This window comes from Myiozetetes cayanensis, unplaced genomic scaffold, assembly GCF_022539395.1.
Source record: "Myiozetetes cayanensis isolate MyiCay16 unplaced genomic scaffold, myiCay2020 scf20-37, whole genome shotgun sequence".
Lineage (NCBI taxonomy): Eukaryota > Metazoa > Chordata > Aves > Passeriformes > Tyrannidae > Myiozetetes > Myiozetetes cayanensis.
The window spans coordinates 14,821,885-14,849,805 of NW_026087412.1; the positions used below are offsets into that span (position 1 = coordinate 14,821,885).

At 52.1% G+C, this 27,921-nt stretch overlaps 1 protein-coding gene across 7 annotated transcripts; it reads left to right on the forward strand.

The window, feature by feature from the left end:
• The first annotated feature begins 434 nt into the window (after positions 1 to 434).
• Positions 435 to 27,846, forward strand: UBN1 (ubinuclein 1). 7 transcript variants are annotated; one of them, XR_007629213.1, is made up of 19 exons: positions 435 to 547; positions 1,353 to 1,766; positions 3,395 to 3,481; positions 4,334 to 4,429; positions 4,973 to 5,107; positions 5,553 to 5,656; positions 6,767 to 7,205; positions 10,553 to 10,623; positions 12,578 to 12,707; positions 12,923 to 13,041; positions 13,502 to 13,630; positions 14,462 to 14,605; positions 17,460 to 17,510; positions 18,578 to 18,620; positions 18,919 to 20,127; positions 21,926 to 22,178; positions 22,478 to 22,567; positions 25,434 to 26,546; positions 27,154 to 27,846. XR_007629213.1 is itself a non-coding variant. In XM_050317624.1 (18 exons), the coding sequence occupies exons 2-18, from the start codon at positions 1,527 to 1,529 to the stop codon at positions 25,484 to 25,486; spliced, it is 3,393 nt and encodes a 1,130-aa protein (XP_050173581.1). In that variant the 5' UTR covers positions 435 to 547; positions 1,353 to 1,526; the 3' UTR covers positions 25,487 to 27,846. The 7 variants fall into 7 exon arrangements, 6 of the variants coding, with proteins under 6 accessions (XP_050173581.1, XP_050173584.1, XP_050173583.1 ...); XM_050317624.1 differs by having other exon boundaries at positions 25,434 to 27,846; XM_050317625.1 differs by lacking the exon at positions 435 to 547 and adding an exon at positions 883 to 943 and having other exon boundaries at positions 25,434 to 27,846.
• The last annotated feature ends 75 nt before the right edge of the window (positions 27,847 to 27,921 follow it).

Consider the following 27,921-nt stretch of genomic DNA (forward strand, 5'->3'; position numbering starts at 1 on the left):
CCAGCTGTGACTGATGACTGCCTTGTCTCTAAGTGTTTTTCAGTAACTCCCTGAATGACCTTCTCCATAATTTTACCAAGCACTGAGTGGAGACTGACAGGCCTGGAGGTTCCAGGACCTTTCTTCTTTCCTGCTTGAAAACTGGGACATTTACCAGTCAACAGAGATCTCTCCAGACTCCCCAAACCGCTGAAAAATAGCAGAGCAGTCCCACGACGGCATCAGCAGCTCTATGGATGGATCCCTGGGATGGATCCTATCGTCTCCCAGCACACCCAGCTGGAGGAGCCAGTCCAGAGTGGCTCAGGGTCCGCTGGCAGTTTGTCATCCTGTAGTCGGGGTCTGCCAGCACAGCCCTCCGGGGGTCCAGCCTCGTCCACAACACCCATCTCTTTGGCTGTATTGTATAACTGTTTCCCCTTATAGTTACACATTCCCCAAGTTGTATTTCATCCTGCGGAATAAACCTGAGCTTGTTTAAACGCTCCTGGGACGTGAGGAGCCCTGAGGACGGACGCTGCTTCCCAGAGGCTTCTACCGGTGCTCGGTGAGTGATGGCGACGCGGGCAGCCGCTCCGAGAGCCCCGAACATCCACCGCCGCTGCCGCCGCCTCACAGCCCTCCCGATTCGGCGCCGGTCGCGGGTGCCCGGCGGCCCGGCCCCGCTCAGCGCCGGCGGTGCCGCTCGCTGAGGGCTCCCCGGGGCCGCCATGGCCGCCATGCTGCCGCCCCTCCCTCCCGCGCCGCGGGGGCCGCCGGGACGGGGCGGTGCCGGCGGGACGGGATTGGCCCGCCCTGATCACGTGCCGCGGGGCGGGCCCTCGGCGCGAGGCGCGGCCGCGGCGGCGCCCCGTGATTGGCCGCGGCGCGCGCGGCCCCGGCGCGAGGGCAGCGCCGCCCACGTGACGCGGGCGCGGGGCCGGAGCGGGGCCGGGAGCGGAGGGTGAGTGAGGGGAGGGGGGGGGGCAGGGGAGGGGGCTCCGGTACCGCCACCGCCACCGGCACCGGCACCGCCGCCTCGGGGCCCGCTCGGCGCCCCCGCCCCGCTCCCCAGGCTGTCCGGCCCTCCGTGCCGCGGGACAACGGGCGGCCCGAGCGCAGCCGCGGCCCCGGGAGGTGCAGCCCCAGGCCGGTGTTCGTGCCCGGGGGTGCCGGGCCCTGTCGCAGACCGCCCGGAGGGGCCGTTTCGGTTCCCTGGCAGAGGGATTTCCTGCAGCCCGTACGCACGGAGCGGCGCGGTGTGAGGAGCGAGAGCCGGGGATGGACAGGAGGGGCAGTGGGGGGCTGCCAGCGCTGGAGGGGATTCTGCTGCGAGGACTGACTGACTCTTTCTTTCTCTCCAACAATTGCAGCAGGCGCTGGCAGCACAGCCCTCTGTCATTTCCCAGGAAAACTCCCAAACCGAAGGGCTTGTCCGGCTGCCAGCACCCACCACCCTCGTCAGCCGGCGGTGCCATCCCTCCGTCATCCCTTCCCCGATGCGGAGGGAACGATGCCGTGAGCGCTGCTGAGCCCTGGCCAGAGCCATGACAGAGCCCCACAGGGTGTCGTTCACCACCCTGCACGGCCCCCTGAGCAGCAGCTTCCTCAAGAGGTCCCGCAGGGAGGACGGGGAGCAGCCCCCGGAGCCCGAGCCGGCGGCCACGGCCGTGCGGATCACTCTGACCCTCTTCGAGCCCGACCACAAGCGCTGCCCCGAGTTCTTCTACCCAGACCTGCTCAAGAGCTGCCGGGGGAGGGTCAAAGGGAGCTCCTCGGCTGACAAGGTGAGTTGCCCTCCTGGCCTCTGGGAGCCTGTGCCGTGCCTGTCTCAGCGTTGCTGCTCTGGGAGCTGGTTCTGTGTTTGCTGGGAGGGGGGAGGAGGGCACTGGAACATCCCACCAGGCAGGGCTCTGTGTCAGGCCACACTGTGGCACTGCTTTGCCTTGGCTGGAAAGGTGGTGTGTTGCTGGCAGGCTGTGGGATGTAAAGCCTGTTCAGTTTGGAGTGGCCTGATCTGAGGTGGGGTTTGGTCCCTGGCCTGCTCTTTTCCAGAGAGCACCAAAGGAGGGGTGTTTCTGTGCAATGTGGCTGTATCTTTTTGAGGACTGTGCTCTGCTGCACATCAATATTTTCATTTCAGTCCTTGGTATCTCCTCCTGTGTGGGGGATGTGGTTGCTTTCAGGTGTTACCTGACAGTTCTCTTTGCTGTCAAAAGCCATTTCTCAGGATACAATGACATGCACACTCCTGTAGAATCTAAACTTTGTATTATGAGTGGTTTTCTATGGAAAGAAACTGTCTGGATTCTACTAATTTTTACTGTTGCTCTTCAGAACTGTTAGCAGTCAGGTAATGTTTAATACTGCTTATTTTTAGAGGTTTTTTGGGAGTTGGGAGAAGCAGAGACAGGTACAGAACTAGTTGAGAGAGCATCCAAAAGAGAGACACTCTCAGAATTAGAGTGGTTTGGGTTGGAAGGGACCTTAAAGTTCATCCCATTCCACCACCTGCCCTGGGCAGGGACACCTTCCACCAGCCCAGGATGCTCCAAGCCCCGTCCAACCTGGCCTTGGACACTTCCAGGGATCCAGGGGCAGCCACAGCTTCTCTGGGCAACCTGTGCCAGGGCCTCCCCACCCTCACAGGGAACAATTCCTTCCCAATATCCCATCTAACCCTGCCCTCTAACAGTGGGAAGCCATTCCCCCTTGTCCTGTCCCTCCATCCCTTGTCCCCAGTCCCTCTCCAGCTCTCCTGGAGCCCCTTTAGGCCCTGGCAGGGGCTCTCAGGTCTCCCTGGAGCCTTCTCTTCTCCAGGGGAACCCCCCCAGCTCTCCCAGCCTGGCTCCAGAGCAGAGGGGCTCCAGCCCTGGGAGCATCCCCGTGGGCTCCTCTGGACTCTCTCCAGCAGCTCCAGGTCCTTGTGCTGTTGGTTCCCCATATCTGGAGCAGCTCTGCAGGGGGGTCTCACCTGAGGGGGCAGAGGGGCAGAATCTCCCCCTCCCCTGCTGCCCATGCTGTGGGATCAGCCCAGGGCACAGGGCTGGGGCATGTCCAGCCCCTCACCCACCAGCATCCCCAGATCCTTCTCCTGGGACTCGTGAGGTTCCCATGGTCCCACTTCTCCAGCCTATCCAGGTCCCTCTGCATGCCCCATCCCACCCTTCAGGTGAGTCAACCACCCCACCCAGCCTGGTGCCATCTCCGAACACGCTGAGGGTTGTGGTCCCCCTGTCCATGTCCCTGAGGAGGGTGTGGAACAGAACTGTCCCAAAGCCTGTCCCAAAGCCTGTCCCAAAGCCTGTCCCAAAGCGAGGCTGATTTGTCTGGTGCTCCAGCCAGGATGGGTTTAATTCATGGTGTTTTGTTGGCAGCATTGACTCTGATGGTTGTCTCTCTTTTATTTTTACAGAAGAAAGATCCAACTGATCCTTTTAATGATGAGGAAAAGGAAAGGCACAAAGTGGAGGCCCTTGCAAGGAAGTTTGAAGAAAAATATGTAAGTGTTTGTTCCTTCTCTGCTGTTATTCCTGGGGGTGGGCAGTGCTGCTTCATGTTCCCTGGCCCTCAGGTTCCTCTTCCCCCCCAGGCCTTTATCCTGGCTGGCACGTGCTGGTTTTTATGTTCCTTTTCTGTCTCAGGGCTGCAAAAATAGTTCAGATTCGTTCCTAAGTCAGATGTACCTGATTAAAGCGAATGACGTGAATTAAAGTGAGTGGCAAATCACTTACTGTAATTGATAAAATTTAATTTCCTTAAGCAAAGCTTCATTTCTAGGCCTTGTTGCTGTGGCAGGATGGAATCTGCCAAGTCTCTGAGCACAGGGCTGCGGTGAATCCACTGCCCTCAGGGCACTGCTGTCATACCTACTTCTTTCTGTTCTTCCTCTCACTTCTGCAATAAAACCACGTTGTGTTTTACAACTGGCACTTCTGGGTAGTGAGTTGTGTGTTGTGATGTGATACAAATGTGACCCGTGGGTCACCCTAATGCACTCCATGTGTGTGTGGTGCCTGGACTGCCGAGTGTGTACTCACTGTGCAGCAGTTATGGAAGAGCAATCCATAGGGAAGAGCCCTGGCAGCAATGTTGAAGGGGTGCAGACCCAGTTCAGCACGAAGCCTGCTGGCACTGGGTCAGCTTGGCAGGCAGTGATTTGTTTAATTTGGCTGCAGTGTTTCGGTTCTGTATGAAAAGGATTTGCCACATCCTGAGAGTCCAGTGGGATGTGTTAACCCTGGTTTGGTTCTGCTGCAGCTCATCCTCTTCCCTGTCCTTTCCTGTGTCCAGTATTGGGGCAGTGGTAGGGGCCAAAGGGAGATGATCACAGTGTCAGTCTTTGCTTCTTTAGGGGGGAAAGAGACGCAGGAAGGACCGGATTCAGGACCTGATTGATATGGGGTACGGCTACGACGAGTCCGACTCCTTCATCGATAACTCTGAAGCCGTGAGTGCTGGGGTGGCTGTGAGGGTGGGCAAAAGGGACAGCCTGGGGGCTGAGCTGGCACCTGAGGATCAGCCAGGAGTGTGCCAGCGCTGAGAAATGAGGGATTCTGGGGCAGGAGGATGCTGCTCTGCATTCCACAGCCTTGTCGGCTCCTGGGGGAGCACCATCTCTTCACTCTCGTGACCAGTGACAGGACTTGAGGGAACGGCATGAAGATGAGTCAGGGGAGGGTTGGGCTGGATCTCAGGGAAAGGTTCTTCCCCCAGAGGGTGGTTGGCACTGAACAGGCTCCCCAGGGCAGTGGGCACAGCCCCAAGGCTGCCAGAGCTCCAGGAGGGTTTGGACAGCGCTCTCAGGGCCAGGGTGGGACTGCTGGAGTGTCCTGGGCAGGGCCAGGAGTTGGACTTGATGATCCTTGTAGGTCCATTCCACCTCGGGATGTTCTGTGATTCCATGAATCCCACTCCATTTTCCAAACAGTTCAGCTATGGAATAAAGTAACCAAACTTACAGTGCCAATAAACTGTTCTCTGTTGTTTCCAGTACGATGAGCTCGTTCCTGCTTCTCTTACTACGAAGTACGGAGGCTTTTACATCAACTCAGGGACACTGCAGTTCCGTCAGGCGTCTGAGTCTGAGGATGACTATGTCAAAGAGAAGAAGAAGAAGTGTCCCAAGGTCAGCAGGGCAGCTTTCTCAGTTATTTCCTCTGTCAGAACTCACTGCATGAAAGTGTTTTGACATTCAGAGTGGAAGAGATTTGTGACTTGGTGCATGCAGAACAGGGAGAAGCACTTGAAATCCCATTGTGTCCCTGTATTTCATAGTAAAAGGAAGCATGTCTGGCGTGGATGAAACTCTGGTGGAGTTGCCTGGTTCCTAGAGCAGAGGTGGCAGCAGCTCCCTGTCACCCTGGAAGTCACTTGGCATGGTGGTGGTGAAGAGTAGAAGCTGGGTGTGCTGTCAAAGGCAACGTGTGCCAGAACCGTGGTGACAGATGTAGGGGGGTTGGGTTAACGTGTCCAGTGTTTTGAAATTCTTGGGAAAGGTCCCAAAGTGTCTCTGGGAATGCTGGTAGTGTTGTGGGAGACTCTGACTGTGACTTGGCTTTAACCCTCTGCAGAAGCGGAAGTTGAAAGATGGAGGTGAAAAAATGAAGAAGAAGAAAAAAGACGATTCTTACGACAAGGAAAAGAAATCCAAAAAGTCCAAGTTTCCAAAAGCTGGGTAAGGAGGCGGAGGACGGAATTCTGGCTGCTTGACACCTTGCTTCAGGGGGGCTCAGGAGGACCTGTTGCAGTGTGGGGTGGCCTGAATGCACTTTGCATAAACACTGGCAGGAAAAGCCCCATTGCTTCCAAAGTGGGAAAGAAAGGCAGGTGATGGTCAGGGAAGGAGCACAGCTCCACAGCAGGGGTATCCAAGCACAGACAGGCACAGCTGGCTGCAGTGTTGATGTTTGCTGGAGTCTGTTTAGATACCAGCACTGGGAACAGATACTGAGAGTGGAGAGAAAGATAACAACTGTTGGGAAAAAGCTGTGAGAGGAAGGGCAGGTGGGAAGGGCTTCGACTCGGGGCCATACAAGTGTCAGGCTGGCAGGGAGGGAGAGGTTACAAGGCTGTGTTGCTGCTCTTGCTGGGTATTTGTACCCCTGCCCAAAGTGTTTCTTGGATGAGTGCTCAGCTTTTTGCAGCTTTTGGGCTGTAAAATGAGTGGGTTTTTGTTTTATTCTGAGTGATCATCTTGTGCTGTTGCTCTGCCCTTGCTTTTGTCTGCCCAGCCTTTCTGTTTCATTGTCTATGTCTGTTGCTTTTGACTGTTTCCCTACATTTTCCTGCTGGTTTTAATCCTTCTTCCTGTAAATATTCTCTGTGATTTCTTTTTCCCTGCATGGATCTGCTTTTGGGCAACACCAAACCATGTGTGACACGGTACCAACCAGGGTGCGATTGCTTCGTAGCGAGCAAGGAAAAGGAATTTGCTCTCCTGGTTTTAATAGGCAAAAAGCTTCATGAAGTTCTCTCTTGCTTCAGTTCCTCTGCACTAGTGGCTTGTGCATCTCCCAATCTTCCCTGCTGGAATAATACATGTAACTAAATAAAAATATAGCTTGGTGGAGGTGGTTTAAGCCTCAGCACCTCTCTGCAGTGAGGCAGGACAGCCTTCCCTTCTCAGAGCTGAGCAGGCAGCAGGACCTTAAGAGGCTGTAGAACACTTTTCCTGGTGTAATTTGTTAAGGGGCTAAGACTTTCCAGGGAATTGGTGAAGTGGGGTGAATGAATCGTTCTGCTCCTTGTGTTCAGTTCCCTTTCCTCCTCCATACTTTGTTTGCAGCTTCACAGCATTAAATGCAAGTAAGGAGAAGAAGAAGAAGAAATACTCTGGAGCTCTCAGCGTCAAGGAGATGCTGAAGAAGTTTCAGAAGGAGAAGGATGCCCAGAAGAAGAAAGATGAAGAGCAGAAAGTGGTGGCTCCTTCCCCAGCAGAGCCTGCGGGCCCGAGGGAGGCGGAGGCGATGCCGGACCCTCTGCTCTCGCTCTTCGGCCACGCCAGTGACACCGACCTGCTCCAGGCAGCCACAGCCATGGACTCCCTCAGTGACCTGGACCTGGAGAGGCTCCTCAGCGAGTCCCCAGAGGGCAGCCCCTTCCCTGATGTGGAGGATGGGAGCGATCCTGGTGCCACAGGCTTGGAGCAGGATTTCAAGCAGCCGCCGTCTCTCCCTGAAGGCCTCCCAGTCCCTCTGGAGAAACGCATCAAAGAGCTGGCTCAGGTATGGCAGGGAGGGGACACTGGCCCTGCTGGTCACTGGAGAGGGGACAGCTCTGCTGGGTTTGTGTGGCAGGGACAGAGGACATTGCACTGGGGTCACCCCTTTGTGTCACATTCTAAGGCACTTTCTCAAGGCCCAGATGTCAGGGGGTGTCAAAGTCTGGGCCTTACTGTGTACTGAATGTACCACACCTGTCAGGATTCCTTCCTTGCCTCTCTTGGCAAAGTATGGACCTGATGCAAGAGGTAATTTCCAAAGTCAGTTTAACATGAGTGAACCCAAATGTGCACTAGTGGGGCTGTTTTGGGCTGAGGTGGAGTTAATTTTCTCCACAATAGCTGGTGGGCAGGCACTGATCTCTTCTCTGTAGGGACCAGTGACAGGACTTGAGGGAATGGCCTGAATTGTGTGGGGGAGCTTTAGGCTGGATTTTAGAAAAGGGTTCTCCCTCCACAGGGTGGTTGGCACTGAACAGGCTCCCCAGGGCAGTGGGCACAGCCCCAAGGCTGCCAGAGCTCAAGGAGTGTTTGGATGATCCTCTGGGGCACAGGGTGTGACTCTTGGGGATAGTTCTGAGCAGGAACAGGACAGGACTTGATGACCCTTGTGGGTCCCTTCCACACATTGTGTGATTCTTTATGGGGCTGGTTTGGATTTTTGCTGAAAACAGTTTTGCTGACCCCAGGATGTTTTTATTATTGCTGAGCAGTGAGTGCTTACACAATGCTCCTCACCCCACACTGCCAGCCAGGGGGCTGGGAGGGGACACAGCCAGGACAGCTGATCCCAGCTGAGCACAGGGATATCCCAGAACCACGAGGTCATGCTCAGTGTACAGAGCTGGGGAAAGAAGAAGGAAGAGGGGGGATGTTTGTTTTCCCAAGTCAGTGCTACGTGTGATGTAGCCCTGCTCTCATGGGGGTGGCTGAAAACCTGCCTGCTGAGGGGCAGGGGGAATGAATTCCTTATTTTGCTTTGCTTACATGGCTTTTGCTTTCCCTATAAGCTCTTCATCTAAACCCATGAGTTTTCTCATTTCTGCCCTTCTGATTCTTTCCCCCATCCCTCAGAAGGGCAGTGAGTGGCTCTGTGGGGCTGAGTTGCAGGCTGGGGTTAAACCACGACAAGGACAAATTCCACCATAACATCTTTAATGTGCTGCGCTGCCCAGGACAGCAAAGTGCTCTGTAGGTAAAATAAGAGGATGCAGCTGGAAAGCATCATCAGTTCTACAAGTGTGACAAGGCCTGGAAAGCCCTGTAGATGGGGCTTGAGGGTTTGCTGAAACTGTTTGCCATGTCACACACAGGCAGATGCCTTCACAGGGTACATTTGACATCTCCCACACTGGAGCTGCTCCCCTGGCACTTGGAGTCCTTTACCCACCTCAACAGCTCAGTGTTGAGACACCATTTAGGGAGTGGAATGTATTAATTTCTAGAAAGGTGATCCTCTGCCTTTTCACCAGTTGTTCCTCCTGCAGCTGGACTCCTGTGGGACTCATCTCCCAAATGTGCTGTGCTTTGGGGCTCTCCAGTGTGTTTTGGAGAAGGAAAATGTTGGGTGCTGGTCAGGGATCCCCCTCCTGGCATGTCAGAGTGTGCTTTCAGATTTGTGGGGCTTCTCTGGTGTGAGGGCTGACCCCACCAGCCTGTCAACAAGTGCTGAAATGTTTTGCTCCTGTTCCTGGTGTGGTTTTGAACGTTGATTTTAAGTCATAAAGTTGCTCTTGGACCTCTGTGGTGGTGTGTGTTTTGCCCTCTGGGGCACATCAGTTTAGAGCACCTCTTACTAAGTAAGAGATATTGAATAACTGCTGTTATTGAAGATAAACTGCTGTTAGAGAACTGTTCTGCTGAGAAATTACACAGTGGGGGTGAGTAGATAGAGGGGAAGGAGGGATTGAAGAAAGTATTGCCACAGCTGATAAAAAGAACGGGCTCTTCTTGGATGTTTCTATTTCAGAAAGCACCAAAACAGCTGTTTCTAAATATATCTGAGTTAAAGGAGAATATTTTGGAGGCTCCCATGATATCAGGTTAATTGTTACTGTGTTTCAAGACAGTATAATAGCAGATTAGCCACACATTTTCCTGCTTAGACTTTTTGTTGCTGAACTGTGTATGTTAGGAAAAGAAACCAAGGAAGAGACAAGACTTAACAACCTCTGTGTCAGTCAGGATTTTGGGACACGGGCTCTGTGGCAGGTGGGAATGGAGAGGTGCTGTACCTCTGTCTGAGAGCCAAGTCTCTTCCCAGCAGGTGGGGGCATCTCCTGAGTTAAATGGAACTTCCAGGCATTTCCTCTTCTGTTTGAACTGAGTCCACTTTAACTCTCTCCTCTCTTCCTAAAATAGTTTTCCTGTTGAGGATTCTCCTTAGCATTGAGCCTTTTCCTTTGACATCACCAGCTGTCTGTGACCTGCTGCTGGCAGAGAGGAATGTGCACCTTCTGGGCATAAATTAATTATTTGCCAACCTTGGAATGGCAAATCAGGGGGTTTCAAAATCGTGCCCTCTCCTGGTCTCCTTTTCACTTTCTGCAGGTGCTGCCTTGTGATGAATCCCAGTTTTGTTTATATCCCCACTCAGAAGAGACTGAAATCTCTTGGCAATCTGCTACTATCTCATTCATATCTTGGAATTCTTTTCCTGCTGGACATATTTTTCATGGGTGTGATTTTTTTGGGCAGCACTATGTGAGCTGCAGTCATAGCTCAGGAAGCTTCCTGACCAGGACTTTTTCTTGTTGTTTCCATGGTGTTAACTGGGAATAACACATCCCCTGTGGCTGTGACTCTTTCTGTTGGTTTCTTGGCTTAGTTTTCAGATTGATCTAGAAAACCTGGTGATGAGTCTCGTCAACCCTCATTAAATGTGCTTGGGATGATTTTTCCTGTTCCAGGGACGAGCTCTGTGCTCACATTGCTCAATCCAGCAGCTCTGCTGTGAAGTTAAAGCCATGGCCTGAAACTGTTTTTCTTCCCATGGGAAGTTTGCTAAAGCAGCCAGTTGCTCCCAAGCCATCTCCTTTGTCCCATTAAAAGGAGGAATCTTCACTTCCAGAGTAGTAAATCCAGTGCATCTGGAGGGGAGAATCCAGAAAGGGAAGGTCTGTGGTAGGACATGGTGTTACCAGGTCAGGGTTGTTCTTGAACTGGGGAGTTGTAAGAGGACAGGGCACTGTCTCCCTTCTCCTGTCAATTGTGGCAGCTTTTGGGTGGTGCAGAGTGTGTGGAGTAAAACTGTGCTTTGGTTTGCATTATTTCTGTGGTGGTTTAGAAAACACTCCGTTGCTTGTGCCATCTGTGAACTGCTGCTCACTCGTGTCATTTCCCACCTTGCAGGCTGCCAGGGCTGCCGAGGGAGAAGGCAAACAGAGATTCTTCACTCAGGATATCAACAACATCATACTGGAGTAAGTGCTGCCAGCATGGAAGGGTGGGAAAGGAGAATTGTGGTAAATTCAGGAGCAGGTTTAGCAGGAGAGCCTGTCCCTGTACAGGTCTTCCAGGCAGAACATGCTTAGGAAGACAGGAAAGTCGCTTGGAAATGGCTTTCAGCTGAAATATGCTGAGGCAGAAGAATGTTGGAGGGGATATATCCAGGCTTCCTGTTCTCAAGATGATGCTTGATATTTGTGTGCCTGAATTTGCTCACTTGGCTTGTGAGTGTAGCTTGATGCAAGAACAGCAAATTTTTCCCTGTCAGAAATATCAGGCCTGTTCTTTGCTGTGTAAGTTAGAGGCAATATGGAATATTTTATAACTGGGATAAGGCTTTCCGTGTTCTGGCTCTCTCTGGGCAGACTGGGAGGAGCTCCATTCCTGCCCTGCGTTTTTGAGGCCCCAAATTACAGAATGCCAGCGTTGCTCAGGCAGCTGCTGGTAGATAATGGCTTCATTCTTCTGCAGGTGCCTGGAGAAGGCTGCTGAGTGCACAGGGCTTTGTGATCAGTGTAATAATACTGACACCCAGGCTTTAATTTCTTTAAGGGTTATCAAGGCACTTGCAGTGAACTGCTGGAGGGAGGTTTGGGACTGTGCTGCCCTCTCATTTTGAGAGGTGATTCCCACCTTCCAGCATTCCAGTGCTGGCTGCACTCAGTCCTGCTCTGATGTCAAACTGATCACTTGAGCCACACTCAGAGGAGAATTAGATTGGTTTGTGTGACTTTGCTGTAGAATTGGGGTCAGGACAATCCCAGACATAAATATAAGCTGAGAGAACTCATTGGGAGCAGCCCTGGGAGAAGGATCTGGGGGTGTTGGTGGGTGAGGGGCTGGACATGCCCCAGTGCTGGGACCCAGAAACCCTCCCTGCCCTGGGCTGATCCCACAGCATGGGCAGCAGGGGAGGGGGAGATTCTGTCCCTCTCAGATGAGACCCTCCTGCAGAGCTGCCTCCAGATATGGGATCCCAGCACAGAAAGGATGTGGAGCTGCTGGAGTGAGTCCAGAGGAGGCCACAGAGATGCTCCAAGGGCTGAAACCAGGCTGGGAGAGTTGGGGGGGTTCACCTGGAGAAGAGCTCTGGGGAGAACTTCTTGTGGCCTTACAATATCTAAAGGGAGCTTAGAAGAGAGGCAGAATGACTTTTTACCCAGGCAGATAGTGATAGGACGAGGGGAAATGGTTTTAAACTAAAAGGGGAGAGATTTAGATTAGAAATTCTCCCCTGTGAATGGGGAGAGGCCCTGGCACAGGTTGCCCAGAGAAGCTGTGGCTGCTCCATCCCTGAAGTGTCCAAGGCTGGGTTGGCTGGGGCTTGGAGCAACCTGGGCTAGAGGAAGGTGTCCCTGCCCATGGCAGGGGTTGAGATGAGGTGGTTCCAACCCAAACCATCCTGTGATGATGATGATCTTGAATCAGCTGGGGTTTTTTTACATTTATTATTGACACTGAGAAGTGGTTTAAAAAGCCAGTCTCTCAAGTTGCGTAGATGGATTTGGCACACACTGACCTCTCTAATCTACTCTCTGGGAAGTAAATTGAAGCCCAAGGGATGGGGTTTGATTCCATATTGTCCTGAATTAAACTGCCATAGCACCTGACATAACCAGTGTGTAGTCCTGCACATTGCCTGACACTCCTTCTCTTCAGCTGCCAGGGAGACCTGCAGGACAAATGAGAATGCTGACATCCTGGTGTTCCTTTGCCAGCTGCTCTGAGAGCAGAGTGAAAGGCATGGCTTGGGATAAAATGCTTGAGTCTGGTTGATTCTAGAACAGAAGGAGCCTCCATGCAGTTTGGCTTGTCCCCTGTCCCTCTCTCCCTGCTCCAGCTCCGTGGGTTGCCTCAGAGCGTGGTGGGTGCTGCTTAGAGAATCCCTGCCGGATTCCTGGTGAACACTGTGCTTGTTTCTTCCCTCAGCATAGAGCTGCAGACCCGGGAGCTGAGCAGCCAGGTGAGGTCAGGGGTGTATGCACACCTGGCTGCCTTCTTCCCCTGCAGCAAGGACACCCTGCTGAAGCGGGCCCGGAAGCTTTATCTCTATGAGCAGGTGAGGGATGGGCAGCACAGCCCTGTCTCGTGTGTGTGTGTGTTTGTTTGTGTTATCCCTGAGCTCCAGGGCCCAGCTGGTGTCCCCTGACCTGCTGGTGTCCTGCCCTGAGCACTGGGCTGTGTTCAGGCCTGTCCAGGGCTCGCCCTGCTGGGTTTTGGGACCAAGGCTGGGACAGCCCAGTGGAGGCTCAGTGTGCTCTGTGCTTGCTCTAGGGCGGCCGGTTGAGGGAGCCCCTGCAGAAGCTCAAGGAAGCCATTGGCAGGGCCATGCCAGAGCAGGTGGCCAAGTACCAGGAGGAGTGCCAAGCCCACACTCAGGCCAAGTTTGCCAAGTAAGCTCCTTGTTTGCTCCTTCTGCACCTGTAGCTTTTTCCAGCAGGCTCCCTGTGGCCTGGAGGCTGCTCTCCTGAAAGTTTGTTTACCACCTCTTTTTGTTCTGTAGGGGAAAATTGCTGATGGGCATGGGTTGGCCTAATTAAGCTGTGTATGTTCTCTGTGCTGTCTGTGGTGCTGCCAGCTACAGCAGCTCTGATGGGACCAGAGCTTGACAGAAGTGTTCCACGTGTGCAGGCCTGTCTTTAGGAACGTGGCAGCCTGGGAACAGCCAGGCTGGATTAGTCCCATGGTCTCCCTTACAAAACATTGGGAAATTTTCTCACCTTGAGCCCTCAGCTCAAGTTGCACCCTAAGCCAGAGATCGTTGCCTGCTGACACCTCTGAGCAGTGCTGGTCAGACGTGTTTAATCCTCTCCTTGAGCCTCTTGACTTCCACGTTTTCTGTCTCCATTTTAGGATGCTGGAGGAGGAAAAGGACAAGGAGCAGCGAGACCGAGTTTGCTCTGACGAGGAGGAGGATGAAGAGAAGGGAGGGAAGCGCGTGGCGGGGCCGCGGAAGAAATTCCAGTGGAATGATGAGATCAGGTTTGAGTGGTTTAGATGTTAAGCAAACCCTTGACTTGTCTTGCTCTTTGCAGTTGGAAGTGAAGCATTTTGGCATCTGTATCTTGCTTACAGAGCTGATCACCTGTAGGAACAATCAGCCTGGAGGTTCGTGGCACACGGTGCTATTTGTGGAACCCACTGTTGCATTTAATAAATCTCACCCTGCTGCTGATTCCAGGCACAGGCCAAGTCTGAGAGAAGTGCTAGGACTGTGCAGAGTCCAAAAGAGAGTGAGGGATCTTTGGGAACAGAAGGAACTCAGCTGAATTGCTGAAATCCTGCAGCCAAGACTCTTAATGCAAGCAGACTGTGGTTGTGGAAGCAGTTAAAGCTGTAGGGGATTGCTGCCTGGCACCGGGATCTGACAGAGAAGGGAGTGTTTGGAGAAGGGACGTGACCAAGGGTAAAAGGAGAATCAATCCTGCTGTCTTTTTCATCTTATTCTGGAACAAATTCAGGTGCTGATTGGTTTAGGACAAAGCCAGCTTCTCTTCCTGCCTTCTCCTTGCTGGGAGGTTCAGTTCTGTGGTTGGTGATGGTGCCAGTGACTCTGGCACTGATTTGCTGCCTCAGCTGTTTCAGAAGAATAAAATGGGAAGGGGGAACAGGACTTTTCTCCCTGGTGGATCAATGTGTATGCATACACAGAACAAGGAGCCTTTCCCTTCCCCTTTCTTCTGGAGGCAGTGCAGGGTCAGTTGTTTCAGGAAGGTGTTGTGCAGGGCCAGGCGTGTCTTGGTGTATTTATCCAGCCCTGGATAAAGAGAACGAGCTCCAAGTAACTGTATTTGAAATCTTCCTGTTCTTCAGGGAGCTGCTTTGCCACTTGGTGAAGATTAAGTTGGATGGTTATGACCTTGACAAGAATAAAGCTCAGTCTCTAGAGGATTATGTGAAGACCTTCCTAGAAGGAGAGGTGAAGCCCCTTTGGCCAAAAGGCTGGATGCAGGCCAGGTGAGCAAGACTCAAGTTGTGCTGTAGGGATTCCTTGTCCTAAGGGACCTGGGAAGGTCATTAGTCCTGCCCCTGCTCAGGAATGGCTGGATTCAGAGTTAGATCAGAGTGCTCAGGGCCTTGGCTTGTGGAGTTTTGGGGATCTCCAAGGATGGAGATTACCACAGCGTCTCTGGGCTCCTGTTCCAGTACTTGATCACTCTTCATGAAATCTTTTCTCCTTTTTTCCAGTCAGAATTCCCCTTTTTGCACTGAACTGAATACTCCCTCTCTTTGCTTTTTACTGTGCACCTTTGAGAAAGGTCTGGCTCTGTCTCCTCCATGTCTCCCTGTCCCTACCACTCTTTAGGCAGTGGGAAAGTGCCGTTAGATTCCCCCTTGGGTTTCTCCTTTTCCAAGCTAAACCAACCCGGTTCCCTCCACCTCTCTTTGGCTACCACGTGTTCCTTGGGATGGTTCCAGTTTATCAACATCTCTCTGGTACTGTGGGGACCCTGGAACTGGGTGCTGTGCCCAGGTGTGCCCTCCCAGGGGCTGAACAAGGGCAGTGCTCACACCCCCAGGGTGCAGTTTGCCAGGACACCTTTGCAGCAGTGGCTCACGTTCAACTTGCCCACCAGGACCCCCAGACCCTTTCCTGGGTACCCCCTGGTGCTGCCTGGGGTGGTCCCATCCCAGCTGCAGGACTTTCTGCTGGTCTTCCTTGAACTTCACAAGGTTTGTGTTGGCCCTTTTGTCCAGCCTGGGAAAGGCCCTGTGAATGGCAGCCCTGCCCTCCAGCTTATTCTCCCCCCTCCTCCCCTTTCACATCACCCCAAACTTACTGAGAGTGCAGTCCAGGTTCTGAGTTACAACACTGAGTAGCCCTGGCCCCCTTTTGACCTCTGATGGATGTCACCACTGGCAGGTAGAGCTGGCACTGAGATGAAGCTGACTGGCCTGGCTGTGGTTTCTTGACTCTGTATTCCAAAGGATTACAAAGGATACATTTTTCAGGCATTTTGGGAAGTCTTTCCTGGAGTATTCCCAAAAGAAGGCAAAGCAGGAAGTTTTAGGGGCTTATCAGAGCAGTGTAAGTAGGAACTTGGTGTGGTTTCTTTACCCTTTCTGAGGCCCTCACTGCTGTTTCCTGCTCTTTCCCACCCTCTGCCATCCTTGCCACTGAGCTGGCAGTGGCAGAGAGCCACACAAATGGCAGAGAGTCATTTTCTGGTGCTGTCATCATCTCCTGGCCTGCTCTGTTTTGCTCAATACTTTTAAAGAAAGGAGAGCTGTACAGTTTTATTGCTGGAATCTTTAAGGTTCCTCCCAAGCCAAGCCACTCCATGATCTCTGTCTCTTTGCATTTAACGAGCTGGGCAGTGCTGTCTTCTCTCTGCTGCATTTGCTTTTTGGGGTTCCTGGGGGATAAAGGAAGCAGGTACCAGCTCTTGAGAGCAGTAAGTGTGAGTAGCACAGCACAGATCCACTTGGGAAAATCCACAGCTGTTATTGCAGCTGATTGTGCACACGAAGCACAGGACTGTGCATGGTTGTGGTGTGGTGGTACAGGAGCTGGAACACGGCATTAGGAGGTGGGTGAAGATTCCTACTTAGTTAGTGAAGATATTACCAGCTTGAAGGTCTTAGTTTTCCAAGTTTTAAAATCTCTTTTCATTGAATAAAAGGAAAATAAAATGTTTCGCCCCTTGTTTGTCAGTGAAACTGTTGTCAGGCATTCAGGTGTGCACCTAAAACTCAGTGTAGGAGGCTCTTCCAGTGGAGTTAACTACAGTGACTCAATAAAAGTGAGTTTTCTGGTTGCTTTCCAATAGCTCAAGGACAATGGTGTCTCCTGCTGGGACTTGGAGTTGGACTTGATGATCTTTCTGGGTCCCTTTCAACTTGAGATATTCTGTGACTTTGTGGTTTAAAGACAAAGGATGGAGTGCCAGCCACACAGAAGGGGGGGATTGGTGACTCTAGAACTGTAACAATTTTATGAATAAGTCAGCTTGATTCACTGTCTTCATGATCACAGCAGCTCATCTTTAAGAGGAACTTGAAGGTGGACAGAGTAGCAATTTTGTGTCTGAGTTTACAGAGGCCCTGCCATGAATCTGTTTCCTCTGTTAACACTCCGAGAGGATTAACAGAATGTGAGGTTAAAATAAGCTTGCTTTTTTGAAGAAAAAGGATGGCAGAAGTCTGTTAATATCAGACAGGAATTGTGTTCCATTCCAGTACTGAAGGTGTGTTTATAACTCACAACACGTAAGAATGCAGCTGAGTGGCAGCTGGGCTGGGTGAAATGGTACTGGGGTGAGATTCTGGTTTCCTGAGCCTCAGCAGGGCAGGGTTTGGATGAAGCTCAATCTCAGTGGTGCTCAGTCAGTTGCTCAGGGAGCTCTGTGCTGATGTCAGAACTCAGCTCTTTGCTGGGGACACAAAGGCAACACAGACACAAGGTGAAGGCTTCTCACCCTTCTTGCTGTGTGAGGCAGGGGAAGGGAACCTTTCTCCCTGGGAGCTGGTGAAGAGCTCTTGGATGATCTGTGGCAGCAGTAACACCCCACTTGAGTGGTGGTTCTGCCTCTCCAGTTGGATTTTTAAGCTGGCAGAGCTTTTTCCTTAGTTACTGTCCAACAACTGCCTTCATGGCCCTTCCAGCGCCTACAAGCATAGCTCCCCCCGAGAGGGAATTGTGCTGGGAGGTCAGGAGGATCTCCCTGGAAAAGGGATGAGTATATTTGCTCTCTGTGGTGTGACTCTCACTAAGCCCCCTGCTGTCCTGAGCAGCTCTGTCTCCAGGGATCCCAGCTGCTCTACTGGCTCTGGCTGGATGTCACCTCTCATTGCTCTCTTCCCTTCTTAGGACACTGTTTAAGGAGAGCAGGCGCGTACACGGACACCTCACATCAGTCCTGTGAGTATCCCAGCATTCCTTTGGAGTGACAACTGGGGGAGTCCGTTCCCTGGGGCCTGGGTGGATCGTGCAGGAGCACCTGAGCGTGGCTCCCTGAGGAAAGTTCAGCGCTGCTTCCTTCGGGGAGGTCCAGGGAGAGCAGTTTGTGTGTGTGACATCTCCCAGCTCCACCTTCCTGAGGTGCTTTAGCCTTTGAAGCCAGGCTGCCTCCTGGCCTTCTTCAACAGCCTCTGTGCCAGGCCCTGGGAGGCAGGTGGAGGTGACACGGAGTGTGATGGTAGCACTGGGATCATTGTTGCCTTTTCAGTTGGTCCTTCCTGCAGTCTGGATTCCCTCTTTTCTTGTTGCCTGGTTAAAGGAGCTCAAACTAGTGAAGGTGGGTGGCAAAACCCAAATATCCAGTTGGGCAGGGGCTTTAATGCCAAAGGGTCTCATGGATCTTGCTGACAGTGGATAGCAGATGATGCCATGATTTAGGCTGATGTCTTTTTGATGCACAATCCTGTTCTTGGCATTGGATGAGCGAGGGGAAGTGTGAGGAAGAGTGTGAAATGGACTGTAGAGTCATCCTTTCCTCAGCCAAGGGGTGTCTTGTACCAGAGATTGCATCTGACCAGGTCAAGTGGTCTGTTCTCTGTGGATTTGGCAGATGCTTTTGCATCCTTGACTTCTTCTGGGAACCTAAAATAACTGTGTACCTTCTCCACAACAGTGTGTGTGCCAGTCTCTCTCGGGGTGTTGCTGCAGTGAGGGCAGCAGTGGGGTCCTGTAGCCCTGCAGCCGGTGCAGGACGTGCCTGTGGGTGTTTCACTGCTCTGCTGCCATTCCAAGACTCTGCTCTGCTCCCTAATTCATCCTCTTTGTGGGAGTTGGGGCTTCCTAGAGCAGCAACCAGATGATCTCACGTGGTTTTGAATCTCAACAACCCGAGATGCTGCCTCTGTTCCCTTGGGTCTTGGCAAAAGGCTCAGTGGATCATCACTAACAGGGCCCAGGTGTCCTCCCTCCCTGGATCCTTCCCTGGGGGCATTCAGTGAGTTGTGTTTCTTTTGTCTCCCTCGAAACAGGGCGAAGAAGAAAGTTATGGCTCCTACTAAGGTGAAAGTGAAGGTGAGTTCTGTGCTTTCTGGTTCTCACAGTTGGCATATGCCAGGAGTCAAATGACTGCCATCTTAAATCCTGTGTTTGAGCCTTGTGCCTGTACATGAGGTACTGTGAAATGGCTTTACTCAGTATGGGGGTTGAAAAAACAAGTGGAACAGCAGCTAAAACTGTTGCAGTTGGGAGGGAGGTCAACCGGCACAGAATGTGTATTCTGCCTTTTGTCCCCAAATTTGGAACCTTCCCTTCCCCTTCCAGCAGTAAACCCTCTGTTCTGACTGTGCCTTCCCTTGGGATTTTGTTCCAGGAACCTTCCTGCAAGGCAGATAAAAAGCTGTCGGTGTCCGTTCCTTCAGCGCACTCGAGCAGCACCTCGGCCATGTCTTCAGAGCCCCAGGGAGGAGCTCTGGGCATCAGTGCCCAAAACAGAGAACTCTTGTCCCTTGGGACAGCCCAGGCAGCCAGCAGTGGCACCCCTGCCACCTTCAAGGATGACTCCTTGGATGAGGACCTAATTCACAACCCCACCTCCTCCCTGGAAGCAGTCTCTAAGGAACTGGCTGTGCTGAACAGCAGAGCCGGAGGGAGCCCTGACTTTACTCTTCCTGCACCTCCAAAAGCTCCACCAGAGAAGATCCCAACTCTTGCATCTTCAGAGGAGAAGAGGACATTTCCAAAGCCCAACCCTTCCCCTACATCTTCCTCTGGTTCCCTCCAGTCTCCTCTAAATTTCCTGGCTGAGCAGGCCCTGGCGTTGGGCCAGTCTTCTCAAGACAAGAAGACAGAGAACTCTAATTACAAAGAGCATTCCTGCCAAGCCTCCCCCAGCAAAATCCTCGCTGATGCCCACCAGGCTAAGCAGAAGCACCACAGCCTGGTGCGGCCCAGCCACGGCGCCCAGGCCCCCGCGCCGGTGCCCGGCTCTCAGGTGAAGGTGTTTCACCCTGGCACTCAGCTCCAGAAACCCTTCACCTCCCCAGCTCCCTTTGTCAAACTGCAGAACCCCAAGTCCTCCTCCCCCCTGCCCCAGCGCTCCCTCCTCCAGCAGGTCAAGTCATCAACCAAAGCTCAGAGCTTCCATTCCTCCACGTCACCGGGCAGTGCTCCCAACTCCAGCGGCTCCCACAAGAGCCAGGGCTCATCCTCGGCATCTCTGGGCTACGGCGGGAAGCACTCGAGTGGCTCCAGCTCTTCAGGACAATCCTACAAATCGCCTTTCGTTGCTGGGTCCCTCTCCAAGCACGGGGCTTCTTCCAGCAGCTCCTCCGGAGCTCCTGCCAACCAGGGCAGCTCCTCTGGGTCGCTGCTGCCCGGCCCAGCCCCTGCCCCGGGGGCGTCCGCCCGCCCGGCCTCCAGCTCCTCGCTCAAGAAGCCTCCTGTCCCCCAGAAGCTCACTCTGGTGGCACCTCCGGGGGGCTCCAACGGAGATTCCAGCGGGGGCACCCAGGGGGTGGCCAAGCTGCTGACCTCGTCCCTGAAGCCGGCTGTGGTCAGCACAGCCTCTACCTCTGTGCCGGTAAGGGGGCCGTGCCAGCCCGGGAGGAAGCACGGCCTGGGGCTGGCCAAGCTCCTGCTGTGTTCACACCTGCCGTGGGGGTGACTTCCAAAGCATTCCCTGAAGTTCTTGGATGACTGTCTGGATTTCGGTTCCTAAGCTTGGAAGTTGTGGCCTTTGCCAGGGGCTTGCATTCCATGGTTCAAGCTTTCATTTTCAGCTTAAAAGAACAACTAAGGATTCTTTGGTACCTTCCAAACTGCAGTTTTTGCACAGGCTGTGTCGTGTTCCTGCCTTGGATTTGGGAGTTACAGGAACAGTAGGGCTCCCATTTGGATTAAGAGAAAGTGCAGTAAAGTAATTTATCACAAGAGCTAAAAGTCATTGCATGAACTAAAAGTATAATCATCAATTTGTTATTGTTTAGATCTACAAACTTGGCCTCCCTTAAGTTATTGCAAGTAATTTTAGTTATTATTGCCACTTTTTTAACAGCTGGCTCATAGAATAAATAACCTGTGGTGACAGGATCATGGAGTCATTAAGGTTGGAAAAGCCCTCCAAGATCGTTGAGTCCAACCATTCCCCCAGCACTGCCAAGGCCACCACTGACCCACGTCCCCAGGTGCCACATCCACATGGCTTTTAAACCCCTCCAGGGATGGGGACTCCACCACTGCCCTGGGCAGCTGGGCCGGGCCTGACAGCCCTTTCCATGAAGGAATTTCTCCAGTATTCATTTAAACCTCCCCTGGCACAACTTCAGGCAGTTTCCTCCTGTCCTGTCCCTGTTCCCTGTGAGCAGAGCCCGACCCCCACCCAGCTCCCCGCTCCTGTCAGGGAGTTGCAGAGCAAGAAGGTCCCCCCTGAGCCTCCTTTTCTCCAGGCTGAGCCCCCCCAGCTCCCTCAGCTGCTCCTGCTGCTCCAGCCCCTTCCCAGCTCCGCTCCCTTCCCTGCACACGCTCCAGCCCCTCAGTGTCTGTCTTGTAGTGGGCTCTGATTCTGGGCTCTAAGCCCCAAATGCCTCCCCACTTGCTTTGGTGCCTTTCTCTGCCCACTTTCTGTTGCTTCCCAGTTATTCCTATAAGCTGCTGATGTTTTTGGAATGGAGCTCATGGCACACTGTGGAATTCAGGGTCTGAGTTTGTTGGGATAGAGTATCTCATAAAGGACTCCCAGGATACCTATGCAGACTTTAATGATTATATGGTATTACTTGATGGTATAAGGGCCTTAATTTTTATCTTTAGCAAAAAATTAATAGTTTCCTAATGCTGTTGTATTCATTTGCAGTTGGTTGCTCATCCCTGCCTTCCTTTGGGCACGTGGGAAGAGCTGGACAATCCAATAAGTATATTTAAATGGGCCTGGAAACCGTGTCCTGCTCATTCCCTGTGCCTCTTCTATTACTGGGAAGCATTCCCATGGTTGCTGTCTCCAAGGGAGTGATCCCAAATAACACTCCTGGGTGCCTTGGGTGCCAAACCTTGGTGCCTTGAGTTGTCAGGAGTGATATGCTGCCAAGATTGAGTAGGAATCATCCTCCCTGGAACCCACAGGCAGTGTGGAAGCTTTTTCTCTGCCTAATTGAGGCACAGTTCCAGAGCAAGGGAATAATGGAGGCAAATCCAGCATGGCCACACCTAGAAGAGCTGGATTGCCAGTGTCCTGGGCCTGTCCTGATAGGGCCTGACTGGGAGGGCACTTCTTGCCAGGAGGAATTCTTGAGCACTCCATTTTTTTGCAGATTTATAAGTATGAATGATGCTCTGCCTTTGGTTTTCCCACTCCTGACTGACCTTTTCCCATTGCTTTTCAGAAAGGAACTAGTGGAGCTGTGCTGCTAACCAGTTCTTCCTCCCTAAGTGTACTGGCTCCATCCTACAAGTCAAGCAACCCAAAGCTGCCAGCTGCCCTGAGCTCCACCCCGTTAGGTATTATCTCTCCTATTCATTCCTTCCCTCTCCATGTCATCTCCTTCAGCTCCGACTCCTCCCCAAAAGCAGGAGTGTCAAAGGATGCCATAGTCACGGGACCTGCTCCAGGGACGTTCCACCACGGCCTTGGGCACAGTGAGTATCCCCTGGGCACACTTGGTGTTCCCCCTGCCCGTGCTGGCAGATGAGAACTGCCCTGCTGACCCATTGCACACCGACCCATCTCTCTGGCTGTCGCTTCGTGCTGTAGCCCCTGCTTTTCCATCTCCAGCGGTTGCATCTGGAGAACCTTGAGCATGTCCCTAGAGCTAGCCCAGAAGTGCCAATAGCTGGAAACTGAGCTCTAAGCTAATTGCTGCAGCTCCTCTGCTCGTTTCTGCCTTCGATGTGTATTTGTTCCTTTTTCCCTCTCCTTTCTTTGTTTTTCTCTCTAGGTCTTCTGGCTGGGTTGCACTCCAGCCCCCACCATGCAGCGCCACTCCCACACTCTGCCCTGTCCACTCATTTACCACAGAGTTTGCCAGGTAACTTCTCAGTGTTTGTCTTCTGCCTCGTGAGTCATCCTCTATCTCAGCAGCTCCTTCCTTTAGGGCTCAAACCAAACCTGTCCATGTTTTCCAGCTGGTGGGGTCGTTGCTAAAGCCCTAAATGACGAGATGATCTTTAATGTCCCTTCCAACCCAAACCATTCCATGACTCTATGATTAGGGAGAAATTCTTCCCTGTGAGGGTGGGGAGGCCCTGGCACAGGTTGCCCAGAGAAGCTGTGGCTGCCCCAGCCCTGGAAGTGTCCAAGGCCAGGTTGGACGGGGCTTGGAGCAACCTGGGAAGGTGGAAGGTGTCCCTGCCCATGGCAGGGGATGGAACAAAATGAGCTTTAGAGTCCCTCCCACCCCAAACCATTCCATGATTCTGTGATTTCTGGAATGATGAGCCCTTAGTGTTTATAGCAAGTGTTGGTTCCTGGAGATACTCAGAATTATCCTGCCAGGATAAAAGCTGTGCCTGTTTGTGCACAGCCTGCCAGGACTGCCCTGGAATGAATATTCCGGCTCTGTGGAGTTTTGTTCCTGGTGACCTACATAGGATGTGTCAGACCAGAATGTCTTGTGTCTGTGCTCTGAGCTAATTGGCATCTCCCTCATGACAAGTCTGTAGTGTAAATGCAGAGACTTGCTGGTGACAACCTGCTGATCTGGCAGCTGAGCCTGTTCCTGCCCCAGCTGATGCCTGCAGAAGTGATGCAGGTAAAACGAGAGTTTGCCAAAGAAGGAGAGAAGTGAGGAAAATTGAAAGTCAGGGCCAGCAGGTCGGGCTTACCTGCTCTGAGGAGTTGCTTATCCTACTGGTAATTGCTATTTCTGCTCTCCCAGTCGTGTTCTTTAGCACCTCAGTGCAGTGCAGTCTCTTACTACCTGCTCCTGCTGGGATTGTCTTCCTGGGCACCTGAGCCTGATTTAGGAGTAGGTGTTTTCCTAATCCTGTGGCTCTCAGGCCACCTGTGGCCTCTTGGAGCAGTCATGGAATAAAATGCCCTTGACTGCTGAGCAGGGTGTGTGTTTGCTGAAGAAAAGAAGAGCGTGTTGTGCACTGAAAATGCAAAGAATTGGTTGTCTTTGCTTCTTTTCCTGAAGTTTGAGGTGGGTTGTTGTGCCACTCCAATGTGGTAGGGCTGAAGAAGGTCCTAGTGGTGATCACTGGTGTGACAAGCCTTCCTTCCTGTTCGTAAATTCACATTAGTGAGAGTGAGATGAGTGTGTGGGATTTGAACATGGGCTGTGGAATGAGTTCTGTGTCACTGAGGAGGAGTTCCTTGCCCTGTTAGTTGAGGGAATTTAGAGTGGTTCCTTCACTGTTGCTCATAGGGCTTATAACAGAAGGATTTTTGATGAACTCTTCATCAGGATGCAGTGCCAGGAGCTGTGAGCAGACAAAAGGTCACTGGGAATAAGTGAAGGAAAACTGACCACCTTCAGCAAGGGCTTGGCTTTCTCACTTGGTGTTTTCACATGAAGATTAGAGGCTGAGCCCTTGCTGCCATCTCTGAGAATATTCCCAATCTTGGTGTTCTGCAGAACACAGTAGATATTTAAGTGACCCCCAGAACCTTAAAGAGAATTGATGTGTGCTGTGGCACATCTGCAGCTGTGGTTGGCTGCATGAACATCTGGCCACAGCTGTATTGCTGTGTGTGAAAGCTGAGAGGACTCCGGTGTGGGGGAGTTTGCTGCAAATGCTGATGTCTTAATGAAAGTGCTTTTATACCAGTGTTCACCCAAAAACCTCTGAGCAGGGAGCATCCAGTGCTTGCTTGTGTGTGGTCAGTGCTGCTGTTGCTGCTGGAGGTGCCTCTGTGCTGTTCTGGTGCTGCACAAACGGGACGTGTTGGGCTGAGCTCTTGCATGGAATGAGCTTCTCCTTGTCCTGGAGAAGGGGCTGTTGCTGTGCTGCTCGGTGCCTCTGCTGCTTAACTGCACATCTCAGTACTGCCACTCATTCATCCTGGGCTGATTGGAGTTCTAATTGCTCCGGGAAGACTTTTGCTTCCTCGAGTTCCTTCTTTTTTTCTCTCTTCAGTGTTTTTACTCTTTTCCCTCCACACCCGCTCCCATCTGTTCCATTAGTGGTTCCTGTTGCTATCAGTGGGCACCTAAAGCATTCATTAAAAAAGCACCCAATTAAATGATTAGTTCCTTAATAAAGAACCTAAAGCCCTACCTGACAGGAGGTTGTAGCAAGGTGGGGGTTGCTAGGAAGAGGAAAGGGCCTCAAGCTGTGCCAGGGGAGGTTCAGGTTGGACATCAGGAGGAATTTCTTCACTGAAAGGGTGGTCAGGCATTGGCAGGGGCTGCCCAGGGAGGTAGTGGAGTCCCCACCCCTGGAGGTGTTCAAGGAATCACCAGGACATGACATTCAGTGCTCTGGGCTGGGTGACAAGGTGGGGATGAGGTTGGACTTGATGATCTTGAAGGCCTTTCCTGACCTTAACGGTTCCATGATTCCAATAGCAAAGATGCACTAATGGGTTATTCACAACCACCTTTAGGTGCAAGGCAGCCCTACCATGTACTTACTTTTTCCTGGGTGGGGAGATGTGCCAGGGTGGCATTAGAAAAGGACATGGGCTGACAAGTCCCCCAGCAATTGGGATCTGGGCCGTGGTGCTTTTTGGGGGAGGCCACAGGGGACCCTGAGTGCTTCCCATGTCCCTCCCTCAGAGCCTGGGCTGCTCCCAGTCGGGAGATGTCTCCAAGCATATCCTCTTCCCTCCCACTCCTTGGTGCTGGAAGGGCAGAGCAGGCCTCTCTGTCTTTGCAGGGAGGCCTGGCTGTCCCAGCTCCATGGGGGTGATGCCAAACCCTCCTCCCATTTGGATTTACTTTTTTTCAGATGCTTCTCAGCTTCACGGCAAAGGGTCCAATGCACAGCAGCGCAAGTTGTGACGCCTGCCAGGAGGGGAGCGAGAGCACCCACGGGATAAAACCAAGAGGGACAGGTCATGGACTTTGGATACCAGCTGTGTCTTTTCATTTCTTTTGGTTTTTTTGGTCTTCTATTTCTTTTTTTTCTCACGACAACTGGAGAGACTGAAGTGCGATGAGGAGCTCGTTGGTGCGTCTGCTTGGAGGCTTCCGGAGCTGAGCCCCGCACGAGGGGCCACCTTGAGCCATGCCCTGATGAGAGGAGCATTTTGTAGCACTGTTTTATTGCTGCTGCCCTTCACTCATTCCCTGGCACTGGCAGGGGCTGGAACTCGCAGGGACACTCAGGTGTTTCCCGGGATTCCCACCCGCCTGTGTCTGCAGCTGCCAAGTAACCTCCAAGTCCAGTTACCTCCTTGGTCTCCCCGTGGAGGGTATGAAAGGTGCTTCTTTCTTCTGCTTTGGATTTACTTGGGTAATTCTGGCACTGCCAGTGCTCTCCTGAAGACATTTGAGGAACTTCCCAATTGTACTATAAAACTGTGCTACACTTAATTGGAGGACTGAACATTTTCCTGTGTGGTGAATCCAAGGAACCACCTGATGTTCCCCTCGAGGAGAAGGAAGACTCTCTTTAGAGAGACGCTTTTAGATGCCATCATGGACTTTGAGAACTGTACTTCTTTTGAGTTTCTGGATTTTTTTTTCCCTCTGAAGGGATGCTTTTTTCCTGCTCAGTTTTATCCTCATTTACCATCGAATGCATTGGATCGGATGGGACACTTCTCGGCATGTCACACGGATCGGAAGACATAATTCCAGTGCCTTTTATGGTGGAGCAAGAATGGACTAGTGACACACATTTCAGCCCTATTTTGTGTGCTCCTCAACCCTTTTTTAATCATTCTGTATTTAAAATGTATTCTGGTTTATTTAATAGAGCTTTTTATGGTTGCACATCAGAAAAAAAAAAAGAAAAAAAAGAAAAAAAGCTGCACTGTCTGGACTTCAGTGGTGTCCTGGTGACTGAGCACAGTCCCACATCCAGCAAGAGCACCAGTTCTCATCCCAGTATGTGCAGGTGGGTTCCAGGCCCTCCCCTAAAGCCATTCTTTCCTAGGGTCATGAGTTGGGATCTCTGTGGTGGGCAGAGGGAATGATGGAGATGAACCAAGGTCACTACTAATCAGAGGAATTCCAGAGGAAAAGATTGCTCTCCTCGATGATTTCTGCACTAGGATCATGTGCCCAGCACAGCTGCAGGAACAGGGACCAGCTACAATTGGGGGGTATCTTTTCTTGTTATATTTTTAATTTTTAGACCTAAATACTTCCCCTGAGCCTCCGCTTTCAGGCCATGCAGGTTGTGGTTCCACCTGAGCTTCCTGAGGTTTGATTTCTTGCTCTCCCCTGCTCTGCCTTCTCTCAGGCCCCCACAGCCATGCTGGAATCGTGCTGATCCATGGGGAATTTACTGGTATTTCAGGCAAAAGCTCGCAGCTTCCTCCTTGAGTTTTGGGGAAGGATGCTGACCCTGAGTATACCAGCAAATCCCTACTTTAGTTTTCCCTGTTTTATGAAGATCCAAGAGACACTGTTTGCAGTTTGAGCTGATACCCAATTTCCCAAGATCAGTGAATTATATTTTAAAAAAATTACTTCAGCTCTGATTTCCAGTCTGTTCACAGCAAATACCTGGGTTGTAGCAAAAGAGCCAAAGACAGAACTCGTGTTGTTCCAAGGAAGCCCAGCGGTTGCTGCTGGACTCTGAGCAGTGGATGTCACATGGTTCCCGTTGAAGGCCCAATCCTGAGAGGTAACTTTGCACCTTCAGCTTCCCCGGGAGCTGAGAGAGCCTTGGGGCACTGGGCAGGACTGGGGGCTCAGCGAGTGACTCGAGGTACTGGTTCTCCTCCCTCTCTTTGCTCTCACTTGAACGCTCCAGCTGGGAAGCGTGGCCGGAGCAGAACGCCCTCCTTCTAGGAATTTAGCAAAGCCTCTTGCCTCAGGGAAATGTTTATTGGGTGGAAATTCCGTGGGATATTTTTAATTTACGTGCTGTAGTGAGTGAGTGAGTGGTGTGGAGCAGAGTGGCAGCAAGGCAGGACCACGCAGAGACCCGGCCAGCTGAGGGGGAGCCGGGCTGGCACCTCTGCCTGGGCGAGGCCTTGCAGTGCTTCCGTGATGGGATGGGGAGGAAAGGCTCCCATGGCACTTACTGGGAATGGCAGTTCCTTTTGGGTGTAAGAGCTGCAGTTTACTATTCTATTTTTTTTTTTTGTGTGTGAGTTGGGACTGTCTTGCTGAAGATGGTGGGGGTGGTATGAAAACTGTTAATCTTGTACAGAACAACTGAATAAATTGTTTCAAACTTTCCAAAATGCCTTTTTTTTTTTTTTCCCCCCCATCTCCTTACCTCTAGCTTCCTGACTTTGTTTTCAAGAGTTTGTGTTGCA

Coding starts and splice junctions, on each gene's coding strand:
- UBN1 (XM_050317624.1), top strand. CDS start 1,527: ATGACAGAGCCCCACAGGGTGTCGTTCACCACCCTGCACGGCCCCCTG. Junction 7,206..10,552: donor GCATCAAAGAGCTGGCTCAG/GTATGGCAGGGA, acceptor CCCACCTTGCAG/GCTGCCAGGGCTGCCGAGGG. Junction 10,624..12,577: donor ATCAACAACATCATACTGGA/GTAAGTGCTGCC, acceptor TTCTTCCCTCAG/CATAGAGCTGCAGACCCGGG.